This window comes from Rhinopithecus bieti, unplaced genomic scaffold (assembly GCF_001698545.2).
Source record: "Rhinopithecus bieti isolate Rb0 unplaced genomic scaffold, ASM169854v2 scaffold_11508, whole genome shotgun sequence".
NCBI lineage: Eukaryota > Metazoa > Chordata > Mammalia > Primates > Cercopithecidae > Rhinopithecus > Rhinopithecus bieti.
In genome coordinates, this window is record NW_016806932.1 from 213,819 (window position 1) to 225,205 (window position 11,387).

The following is an 11,387-nucleotide window of genomic DNA, read 5'->3' on the forward strand; positions in this document are numbered from 1 at the left end:
TAAATGTTCATAGTGGCACTATTCCTAATGCCAAAAAGTAGAAACAAATGTGGTATATCCATATAATAAAATATTATTTAGCAATGAAAAAATGAAGTACTGATACATGCTGCAGCACAGCTAAATTTTGAGAATATTATGCTAAGGGAAAAAAGCCAGACACCCAAAGGTCACCTGTTGTATGATTCCATTTATATAAAATGTCCAGAATAAGCAAATCTATAGAAACAGAAAGTAGATTAGTGGTTGCCAGGGACTGAGGGGAGGGAGAAAAAGTAAGTAACTGCTAATGGGTATGTTTCTTTTGAGAGTGAGTGATAAAAATGTTTTGGAATTAGATAGTGATGATGGTTGCATAATCTTGTGAATATACTAAAAGCCACTGAATTATATACTATAATCTGGTTTTTCTTTGTTTGTTTGTTTGTTTGTTTTGAGACAGAGTCTCACTATGTTGCCAGGCTGGAGTGCAGTGGCATGATCTCAGCTTACTGCAACCTCTGCCTTCAGAGTTCAAGCAATTCCCCTGCCTCAGCCTCCCAAGTAGCTGGGACTGTAGGCACGTGCCACCACACCCGGCTAGTTTTTTGTATTTTAGTAGAGATGGGGTTTCATCATATTGGCCAGGATGGTATTGATCTCCTGACCTTGTGATCCACCCACCTCTGCCTCCCAAAGTGCTGTGGTTACAGGTGTGAGCCACCACACCCAGCCTGTGGTATGTTTTATATCACATTAATTATTTCTCAATAACCAAAAAACAAGAAATACAGAAAAAAGTACCACTGAAAATTAAGAAATCTAGTAAGGGTTTGGTCATACATTGATTCACAAACAGGAAACAGGGAAAGGAGAAAAAAAGGAAAGTAAGGAAGATAAAGAGATAGGAAAGAGAAAGTAGGGGGCAAGGGAGAAAGAAAGGGAGAAAGAGAGAAGGGAAAAAAGGAAGGAAGAAAGGGGCAGCCTGATATTAGCTGGTGGGAGTGATGACATGCCTCTGGCTTCTCTGTCATGCAGGCTGACCTTGACATTAGCAGGACAGCTCCCTTGCGGGGTGTGATAGAAGTACACCTGCTGGACAGCCACCATCAAAGCATTTTTCTGAGCAGCTTGGCAAGCAAGAGTCACCTGCATATTTTCCACTCCTGAATGCAACAAGAGCTAAAGGAAGAAAATACGAAAAATATTAGGAATTTCTTGCATAAAGAAGTGAGTTGAGGGTTGAGATCACCACTTATTCAACATGTAAATATATGACTCAAACTGCCAAATGAGCTGGGATGCTTGCTACTCAGCCATAAGACTGAATCTGGTCTCTCCCTAAGCAGCATTTCATTCCAAGAAGGCAGCCTCCAGGCTTGATTGGTTCTATAGCTGGACACCATTAGATTTCCCCAATGGTCAGGAAAAGATGAATAGGCTCTAATGAACTAGCAAACATGTGCTCAGTGGTAGGCTCCTGTAAGCCAAGATTAGATCAATGTTTTAAAAATACACATACAGAAGCAAAGAAATCCAAGTAGCAGATAAAACATAGCACCAGGTTTAGAAAGACCAGATAAAAGCTCCAATAACAAATGTATATTTTTAAAACCTTATGCAAAGATTGTTCACTACATGTGAACTTCTTTTTTAGTATCTAACAGAAGTTATTATAAGTGGTGTTGCGGTCTCTGTGGTTCAAACCAGGCTAATGTGCACATCAAATAAGGCAAGGCCATCACTATGGTTTGAATGTGTCCCCCAAAAGTTTATGTGTTGGAAGGTGATTGAGCCATGAGATTAGAGCCCTCATGAATGGATTAATGTCATAATCGTGGGAGTGGATTTCTTTCTCAAGAGAGCAGATGTTATAAAAGCAAGCTTGGCTTGCTCTTGTAGTCTCTTTTGCATGTAATCGCTTGCCCTTCTGCTTTTCTGCCATGTTATGATGCAGTGCAAAAGCCCTTGCCAGAAGCTGCCACCACGTCCTTGGACTTTCCAGCCTCCAGAATCATGAACCAAATCAACGTCTTTTCTTTATAAATTACCCACTCTCAGGTATTTTGTTATAGCAAGAGAAAATGGACTAAACCCATCATTATTATTATTTAAGAAATTGGAAGCTTTTCTTTTTTTTTTTCTTTTTCTTTTTTTTTTTTTTTTTTTGAGATGGAGTCTCACTCTGTTGCCAGGCTGGAGTGCAGTGGCGCAGTCTTCACTCACTGCAACCACTGCAACCTCCACCTCCTGGGTTCAAGCAATTCTCCTGCCTCAGCCTCCCAAGTAGCTGGGATTACAGGCACGCACCACCATGCCTGGCTAATTTATGTATTTGTAGTAGAGATGGGATTTCACCATGTTGGCCAGGCTGGTCTTGAACTCCTGACCTCATGATCTGCCCACCTTGGCCTCCCAAAGTACTGGGATTACAGGTGTGAGCCACCACGCCCGGCCCATGGAAGCTTTTCTTATATGTGAAAGTTAAATTTATATAAAGTATTATGTCTTCTGAAAGAAATACGTGAGCAAATTGTTTTATTCTACTTTCATTTGCTTTTAAAAAATAAATCGTTTACCTTAAGAATGGCTTCCTTTGTGTAAAAACTAAATTTACCAATTTGGTTATCATCCACCTCAGAGATGGCTAAGACAAGAGCAGTAGGAGAATATCTGCAACAAAAAATATGAAACTGTTTTGATGTGATATGCAACTAATCAAGAGACACCATTATGATGGAACAGGATGTCATGTGATCAGATCTGAAATGTCAGTAATAATAGCAAATGCAACTTTTATACAAAACTTGGTATTTCCACTGAAAGCTATAAGAGATCTGGGATCTTTTCTGTCCTTTTTGAACTTGATCTTTCTGTAGTTTGATTGTGGTGACCACCCCATAGTGTTGGAAATTATTTTCTCTTGATTACCATTACACTACTCTCTCCTGTTTTTCCTGTTACCTTTTTTTTTTTTTTTTTTTTAAGAAAATTTTTTATCTATTTGAAGTACATATGTAGTTAACTGGGCATCAAAGGTGTACCAAGTTACTTTTTTTTTTTTTTGGAGTCAGAATCTTACTCTGTCACCCAGACTGAATGGCAGTGGTGCAATTATAGCTCACTGCAGCTTTGAACACCTGAGCTCAAGCAACTGTCCCACCTCAGCCTACTGAGTAGCTGGGACTACAGACATGCACCACCACACCTGGCTCTTCTCACCTTCTTGACCATACTTGTTTAGGATCCTTCACTGACTCACTCCTTTGAGCACCCCCTAAATGTTGTCCAATTCTCTCTCTTTCCTACGGTTCCAACAGCTATCTAAATATTCTTTGTAGCCATTTTTCCACCTTGAGACTCAGTACTTTGTCCATAACTATGAGACTTTGTCAAGTAACTTAATATCTATCAATCCTTCTTTCTTCATCTGTAAAGGGGGTATCACCTATCTCATAGGGTTATGGCAAATATTAAGAGGGATAATATGCATGAATGTGCTTTTTAAAATGTAAGTCACTATACTCATATTTGATCCAGTTGACCTTCCATATCTATGGGTTCTGCATCCATGGATTCAACCAATTGCAGTTAAAAAATATTTGAAAACATAAAACAATTAAAAAGTAACAATATAAAATAAAATAATGCAAATAAAACAATGTAGTATAACGATTATTTACATAGCATTTAAATTGTATTAGATATAATTATAAGTAATCTAAAGATGATTTAAAGCATAAGGGAGGGAGTGCATAGGTTTTATGCAAATACTATGCCATTTTATATAAGGAACTTGGGCATCCTTGGATTTTGGCAACTGAGGAGATTTTGGAACTGATCCCCCACAGACACTAAGGGATCACTATATATGTTGTTGTTATAATGGCTCTCCAAAGTGGTAACTTTAAGGAATTAACATACATAAAATAAATACGAATTCAGTACACAAGTTCTTTGGATATATAAGCTTTCTCCTGGTAATGAAAAAGGCTCCCTTATCTTGCGGCATCTCTAGGTCATCACCTGGAGGACCAGTCACAGACAAGAGCATCGGCCAGACCATAGGGCATTTGGGCAGTTTGTGCTGATTGGTGGATTCTGACTGAACAAAAATGTGGTGCCCTATTTTCACAGCAATATAAAACACCAACCAAGGAGGCCCTTGAAGAACCAGAAAAAGCTTAGCTCCAGATAGGTTGTTTTTTTTTTTTTGTTTTTTTTTTTGCCAATTGGAGACCTAGCGTTGCCTAAGGCCTGATCATACTTCCTGCCTTGGCTTCTGTGAATATCTCTGTATCTTTACAGTAAATTCAGTTTTTGGCTTAGCTAATGTGATAGGATAGAGCAGGGGCAGGTTTTGCCCCCAGGAGATATTTGGCAATGTCTGGGGACGTCTTTGATTATAGAACAGTGTGTATGGGGTGGGGTACTGAGATATTACTGGCATCTGGTGGGTAGAAGTCAGAAATGTTGCTAATCAACCTAAGACACACAGGATAGTCCCCCACAACAAAGATGTCTTCAGCCCCAAAGTTTAGTAGTGCTAAAATTGAGAAATCCTGGGATATTGTATTCTATCATCCTAACCCGCTCATTCTACCCCTGCTCTGTGGAGTCATTTAGGATATTAACACTCAGAGTTCTATTTTGAGCAGAGATCTGCATTAGCAAAACAAAGGTGCTGGTTGCCTCCTTGGAGTCACCTTTTTCCTTCCTTGGCATGGAGCCAGTACCAGGAATCTCCAGGGATAGAGGTGGGACCCTGAGGGGAAAAGCAGATAGCAGAGAAAGAAAGAAGAGGGAGACAGCAGTTTCTCCTCCCCACACATCAAAGGTTGTGTGAGGACAAAAGAAAGATTCTTTCCCCTGACTGAACAGACTCACCATCTATTACTAGTAAGGGTATTTTCTTTCAAGCAATGGGTTGAACCTATGGGGCATGAGAGAGAAGTTTCACTGGTTTGCATTGGCTTCCATCACTAGCTAACAAAGGAGGCTGCCTGAGATACTGCCTGCATGTTATATTTGTACCTTGTGTTATCCTTTCAAGGAAACAGCTGCTCTGAAAACTTAAGTGACATCTTCCTGGTCTGAAGGAAAGTAAGAGATGAGACCTGGACTTCTGATCCATGGCTCTCACCCCCTTAGACCCATGCTGACTCCCTTTTCTACCTGGAAGCAACATATTCTACCTGGGAAGCAGCTGAGCCTGTGATTTCATCTCACCTGAGTTCTCTAGTTCTTTCATTTCTCAGTTACTTGCTGTTTTTAAATGCAATTGTCCCCCTTAAATGAAATCTTACTTTCTCCCTCTTATTAAAAAAAGAAAGAAGAAAAAAACTGGCATCACGGCAGATAGAATATAAGAGAGAACTTAAAATGTAATTGTTCTTGCATGTCAAATGGTGACAAAATTATTTTCACTGGTTATTCACTCAGCCATCATGTTATTTTTACCTTATGCTCTCAAGGCTCACCTGTCTACCCAACCACTGTCTTCCAGCAGAGAGGTTATAAAGACAGAAGGTGGCTGGTCTGCCCTGTTCCTGTGTGATGTAAATTCAAAGTGAACAGGCCTTAGATACAAATGGAACTCTTCAAAACCCATCTCCCATGCCAATTCTTTATAGAGCCTAAAAGAAAAAAAGAGCCAAGGGCATATGTTAGTGTTTTCTCCTAAAAACAAAGTGAGTAATAAGAAAACGAAGACACCTGAACAAAAACTAAAGTAAAAGTCCAATAAAAGCCCAGGTCTGTGTGAGGTAAGTGAGTCACAGAGGTCTTCCGCTCTGCACTTGCTGTGACAGTTACAGATGGTAGAAAGCAGTTCAAGTAGGAGATGTGCTTGGGTGTTTACTCGACTCTCATTTTCCACAAGCTGACTTCTGTCCCCAGAGCCCTCATGAGGTCACCAACATTGCTGAAATGCAACATTCACCATCTTCTCTCAGAGTTCATCACAGTTGGCCTCTCTGTCTCCTCCTCGAGGATCATCTTTCACCATGTTCCTGCCTCATGACCGCTCTCTCTCAGTGTTCACCGGCTTCTCTTGCTTATCTTCAAATGTTGGTGTTTCCTGAGGTTCCGAACCTGGTTCTCTTCTCATCTACCACATCCCCTCCTTAGGGGTTTGTGGGGGAGTCTGTTCAGCTCCACACCCTAAGACTACTCCTTCATGTAACAATCTGTGACCCTTGTCTGTGTCCTGACTTAACTCTGAGCTCCAGTCCCAAGTCTGTCGCAGCATGGCTCCAGTTAGATGTTCCTCTGGCATCTCAGCCTTACATGTTTACAATTCTTTCCTCCTTCCTTAACACTCTCCTCCTCCTCCTCCCCCCTCCCCTTTCTCCTCCTCTTCCCCCTTCCTCTCCTCCTCCTTCTTCTTTCTTCTTTCTTCTTTCTTTCTTCTTTCTTCTTTCTTCTTTCTTCTTTCTTCTTCTTCTTCTTCTTCTTCTTCCTCTTCCTCTTCTTTTCTTCCTTCTTTTCTACTTCTTTTCTTCTTCCTTCTTTCTTCTTCTTCTTCCTCTTCCTCCTCCTCCTCCTCCCCCCTCCCCTTTCTCCTCCTCTTCCCCCTTCCTCTCCTCCTCCTTCTTCTTTCTTCTTTCTTCTTTCTTCTTTCTTCTTTCTTCTTTCTTCTTTTTCTTCTTCTTCTTCCTCTTCCTCTTCCTCTTCTTCTCTTCCTTCTTTTCTACTTCTTTTCTTCTTCCTTCTTTCTTCTTCTTCTTCCTCTTCCTCCTCCTCCTCCTCCTCCTTTCCTCCTCCTTCTTCTTCTTCCTATTTCCTCCTCCTCCTTTGTCTTTTATTTTTAGAGATAGAGGTCTTGCTTTATTGCCCAGGCTGGAGTGCAGTGGTGCAGTCATAGCTCACTGCAGTCTCAAACTCCTGGGCTCAAGCAATACTCCCACCTCTGCTTCCCAAGTAGCTGGAACAGGCATGAACCACCAGGCTCAACTAATTTTAAAAAAATTTTTGTAGAAATGAGGTCTTGCTGTGTTGCCCATGCTGGTCTCAAATGCCTGGCCTCTGGTGATTCTCCTATCCTGGCTTCCCAAAGTACTGTGATTCCAGGCGTGAGCCATAGTGCATGTTCCCCAACATCCCATTTCTAATGCATTTCTCCATCTTGAGAAGTTGGCATTGAAGGCTGAGTTCTTGGCACCTGTATTAGTTTGCTAGGGCTGCTGCAACAAAGTACCCTGGAAACAGACAAAATACTAAACAACAGAAATTTATTGTCTCACAGTTCTAGAGGATAGAAGTCTGAAATCAAGGTGTCAACAACTGGTTCGTCCTGAGGGCCGTGAGGGAAGGATCTGGTCCTGGTCTCTCTCCTGGGCTCGTCGATGACATGTTCTCCCTGTGCCTTCACATGATCTCCCTCTGTGTCTGTGTCTGAACTTCCTCTTCTAATAAGGACACCGGTCATATTGGATTAAGGCCCACTCTAATAACTTCCATTTAACTCAATTACCTCTGTAAAGACCTATCTCCAAACAAGGCCACATTCGGAGGTACTGGGGATTAGGCCTTGAACATATGAATTTTGGAGGGACATAAGTCAACCCATAGCAGCCCCTCTTCCATGAAGCTTTCCCTGACCACTTAGGAAGAATGAAATACTCTCTTTTCTATACTCCCCTAGTATTTTGTACATATCAGTAGAATATCATTGTTACCATGTGTCATGGGTAATTTTACATTATGGGATTCCTGCCACCAAGGATCATAAATTATGAAGTGATGTTAATAATATCTTGACTGATAATTTAAATTCTGTCTTTACTACTTTCTAGTTATATGCTCTTAGGCAAATTAACTTTTCTGAGCCTCTACTTCCTTGCTGATAAAATGTTTGTAACCCTCCTCATAAGGATATTCTGAGAATTAAATGAAATAATACACATAAAATCCCCAGTAAAGACCCTGGCCACAGCAGGCCCTTGATAATGGTTGTGGTAGGTGACTGGACTCTCTATGTCTACAGGGCCTTTTGTGGGGACCAGAATATGACAACTCTCATGTTTACAACAAACCCTTTAGTTCCATATTATTACTGCTTGTAGGACATGTCCACTTGACGTCTTACCATCATCTCACCCTCATACCTAAAACGTAACTCACTAATTTCTCTCTCCTGCCCTCCAAGCCCGCCATACCTCTGTCTGACCTGGATGCTGTCACTGACTCGTCTCTCTCTCATCTCTAGGCTCTTTCTATTCAACTTCATTACATTCAGGAGCAAATTCAACCAATATTCCCTGAGTGCCTGGTGTGGCTCAGGCCCCATACCAGGTGATGGGATGTCACAGTAAAGAATGTGGATAGGGCTTTTGCATTTAGGGAGCTTATGCTAGCAGAAAAGTCAACACACCAATATTAAGCAATGAATTAAAAGGAAATGTGCTGAATGGAGGGGAAACCTAGGTGCCAGTAGAAGGGCTTAGCCTAGTTGAGTGATCAGAGAGGCATTTGGGAAGGCTTGGAAGAGAAAAGGAACAAGGGAGCTGTTGCAGGAAGTCAGGGACCCTGAACAGAGGGACCGGCTAAAGACATGGCAGAAGAACATAAATTGTGAAGATTTCATGGACATTTATTAGTTCCCCAAATTAATACTTTTATAATTTCTTACACCTGTCTTTACTGCAATCTCTGAACACAAATTGTGAAGATTTCATGGACACTTATCACTTCCTCAATCAATACTCTTGTGATTTCCTATGCCTGTCTTTGCTTTAATCTCTTAATCCCGTCATCTTCATAAGCTGAGGATGAATGTCGCCTCAGGACCTTGTGATAATTGCGTTAACTGCACAAATTGTTTAAACATATGAAATCTGGGCACCTTGAAAAAAGAACAGGATAACAGCAATGGAGATAACCTTAAAGTCTGGCTGCCTGTGGGCCAGGCAGAATAGAGCCATATTTCTGTTCTTTCAAAAGTAAATAGGAGAAATATCATGGAATTCTTTGTCTTAGCAAGGAATATCCCTGAGAAAGAGAATGCATTCCTAAGGGGAGTCCTCTGAAATGGCCGCTTTGGGAACGTCTGTCTTTTACAGTTGTAGATAAGGGATGAAATAAACCCCAGTCTCCCGTAGCACTCCCAGGCTTATTAGGATGAGGAAATTCCTGCCTAATAAATTTTGGTCAGGTTGGTTGTCTGCTCTCAAACCCTGTCTCCTGATTAAATGTTATCAATGACAAAGCATGCCAAAACTTCATTAGCAATTTTAATTTTGCCCCAGTCCTGTGATCTCGCCCTGCCTCCATTTGCCTTATGATATTTTATTACCTGGTGAAGCATGTGATCTCTGTGACCCACACCCTATTTGTACATCCCCTCCCCTTTTGAAAATCACTAATGAAAACTTGCTGGTTTTGCGGCTTGGGGGACATCACGGAACCTGCCGACATGTGATGTCTCCCCCAGACACCCAACTTTAAAATTTCTCTCTTTTGTACTCTTTCCTTTTATTTCTCAGACCAGCCGACACTTAAGGAAAATAGAAAAGGACCCACGTTGAATATTGGGGGTGGGTTTCCCCCGATAGGGAGCAAGGTGATCATGTTAGCCATTTAGAAAACTCTGGCTGCTCTGGGAGCAGAGAGAGGGTAGGCTTGTAGGCAGGGAGTCTCATGGCCTGTTTCCCCCCATGTTTTGCTGCAAACCGTATATTCCACCTGGGTCCTCTGACCCCCACTGACTGAGCTAAGTGTGCACTCTCCAGGCTCATTTCTGTCAGCCGGTGGCGGAGGGTCAAGAGTTCCAAAAGTTTGGAAAACATCTCCAAGAGTAGCACATGAGAGTCTTGGCCTTCTTTTTGTCCTTCGTCTGCTGCAGACTTGAATGCCAGCAGGCCTATCTCCCCCACGAGAAAGGGATCTCCCATAACTTTAGCTGAAAACAGCTGAAAGAAAACAAAATATCCTTTAAAACATAGAAGAATTTTCACATTAAAAAAATACACTGTCTGTCAGTGGCACAAACTCTGGATCCAGATTTCCTAGGCTCAAGTCCTAACTTTGCCACTGAGAAGCTGTGAGATTTTGGCAATGTACTCAATTTTGTTGTCTCTCAATTTTCTCATCTATAAAGTGGTGATAAGGATAATAACAGTCCTTACTGCATGCAAATAGATACTAACTTCCTAAAAGGGCTCTTGAGAGGGTTAAATGGGTCAACATATGCAAAAGTATCTGCTGTTATCATTATTATAAATGTTAAGAGTCTAAATAAACAAATCTCTAGATACTCACTGTGGGTATACTTGTCTATGCCAAAGACAAACTAAATAGAAATAGAAGTCCCTGATTTTTAAAAGTATTTTGGTGGCCAATAACAATTTTTTTTTTTTTTTTTTTGAGACGGAGTCTTGCTCGGTCACCCAGGCTGGAGTGCAATGGAGCAGTCTCAGCTCACTGCAACCTCCGCCTCCTGGGTTTAAGCAATTCTCCTGCCTCAGCCTCCTGAGTAGCTGGGACTACAGGCGTGTGCCACCATGTCTGGCTAATTTTTTGTATTTTTAGTAGAGATGGGGTTTCACCATGTTAGCCAGGATGGTCTCGATCTCATGACCTTGTGATCCACCCGCCTTGGCCTCCCAAAGTGCTGGGATTACAGGCGTGAGCCAGCATGCCCCGCCAACAATTTTTTTTTTTTTTTTTTTTTTTTTTTTTGCGTATACCTCTCTAATTACAGTTTCAAAATTTCAAAGTATTTTTACATATATTAACTCGTTTTTATTTTCACAAGATCCCCATGAAATAGGCATCACAGGTATCATTATTCCCCTTTGTCAGTGAGGGATCTGAAGCAACATGAAACTTTCCAAGGTCACGCAGCAAGAGTAAACTTGGGCTTCCTAATTCCAAGTTCAGCTGTTTTACAGTACACCAAACTGCCTTTCCAGCATTCCTTCACTCAGAGCTGGCCCTGGGTGATTTGTGAAGTAACCACACTGTCCTTTAACACCCTGCTGCCTTGGTGGGTACCTCTGCTGTAATATCTTTGCTGTCTTCGAATATACCACTCCCAGCAACCACCCAGTCTGGAGACCCCCCCATCTGCCTCTCTGGTTTGGCTCCCCAGGATACATAAGCTCCTTTGTCTATCCACTTATCTACCAAAAGACTGTGCTACTAAAGGATGCAATTTCTAGGCTCTTAAAGTTTTCCAAAGTGGTAACAAAGAGACCTATTAAATAAATTCCTACATGTTGTTTGAGGGCATTTTCTGACCTAATATAAAATATTAATCTGAATATTTATCACTTACAGGTATAAATTTGGACAGATTTCAAAAATAATAAAACTGTGTGGCAGCAATGGGAGATGACAGGTATCCCAGATATTCACTATGATTTATAAAATAATTTCAAATACTTTTTTTTTTTTTTTTTTGAGAT

At 41.2% G+C, this 11,387-nt stretch overlaps 1 protein-coding gene across 1 annotated transcript in view; it reads right to left on the minus strand.

The window, feature by feature from the left end:
* Positions 1-828: 828 nt before the first annotated feature.
* The window catches only part of CCDC162 (coiled-coil domain containing 162), a 29,284-nt gene continuing 18,725 nt past the window's right edge, over positions 829-11,387 (minus strand). The window contains 4 exon segments of the mRNA XM_017878728.1: positions 829-1,161; positions 2,559-2,652; positions 5,460-5,615; positions 9,688-9,890. Of these exon segments, the coding sequence (XP_017734217.1) occupies positions 829-1,161; positions 2,559-2,652; positions 5,460-5,615; positions 9,688-9,890 (786 nt within the window).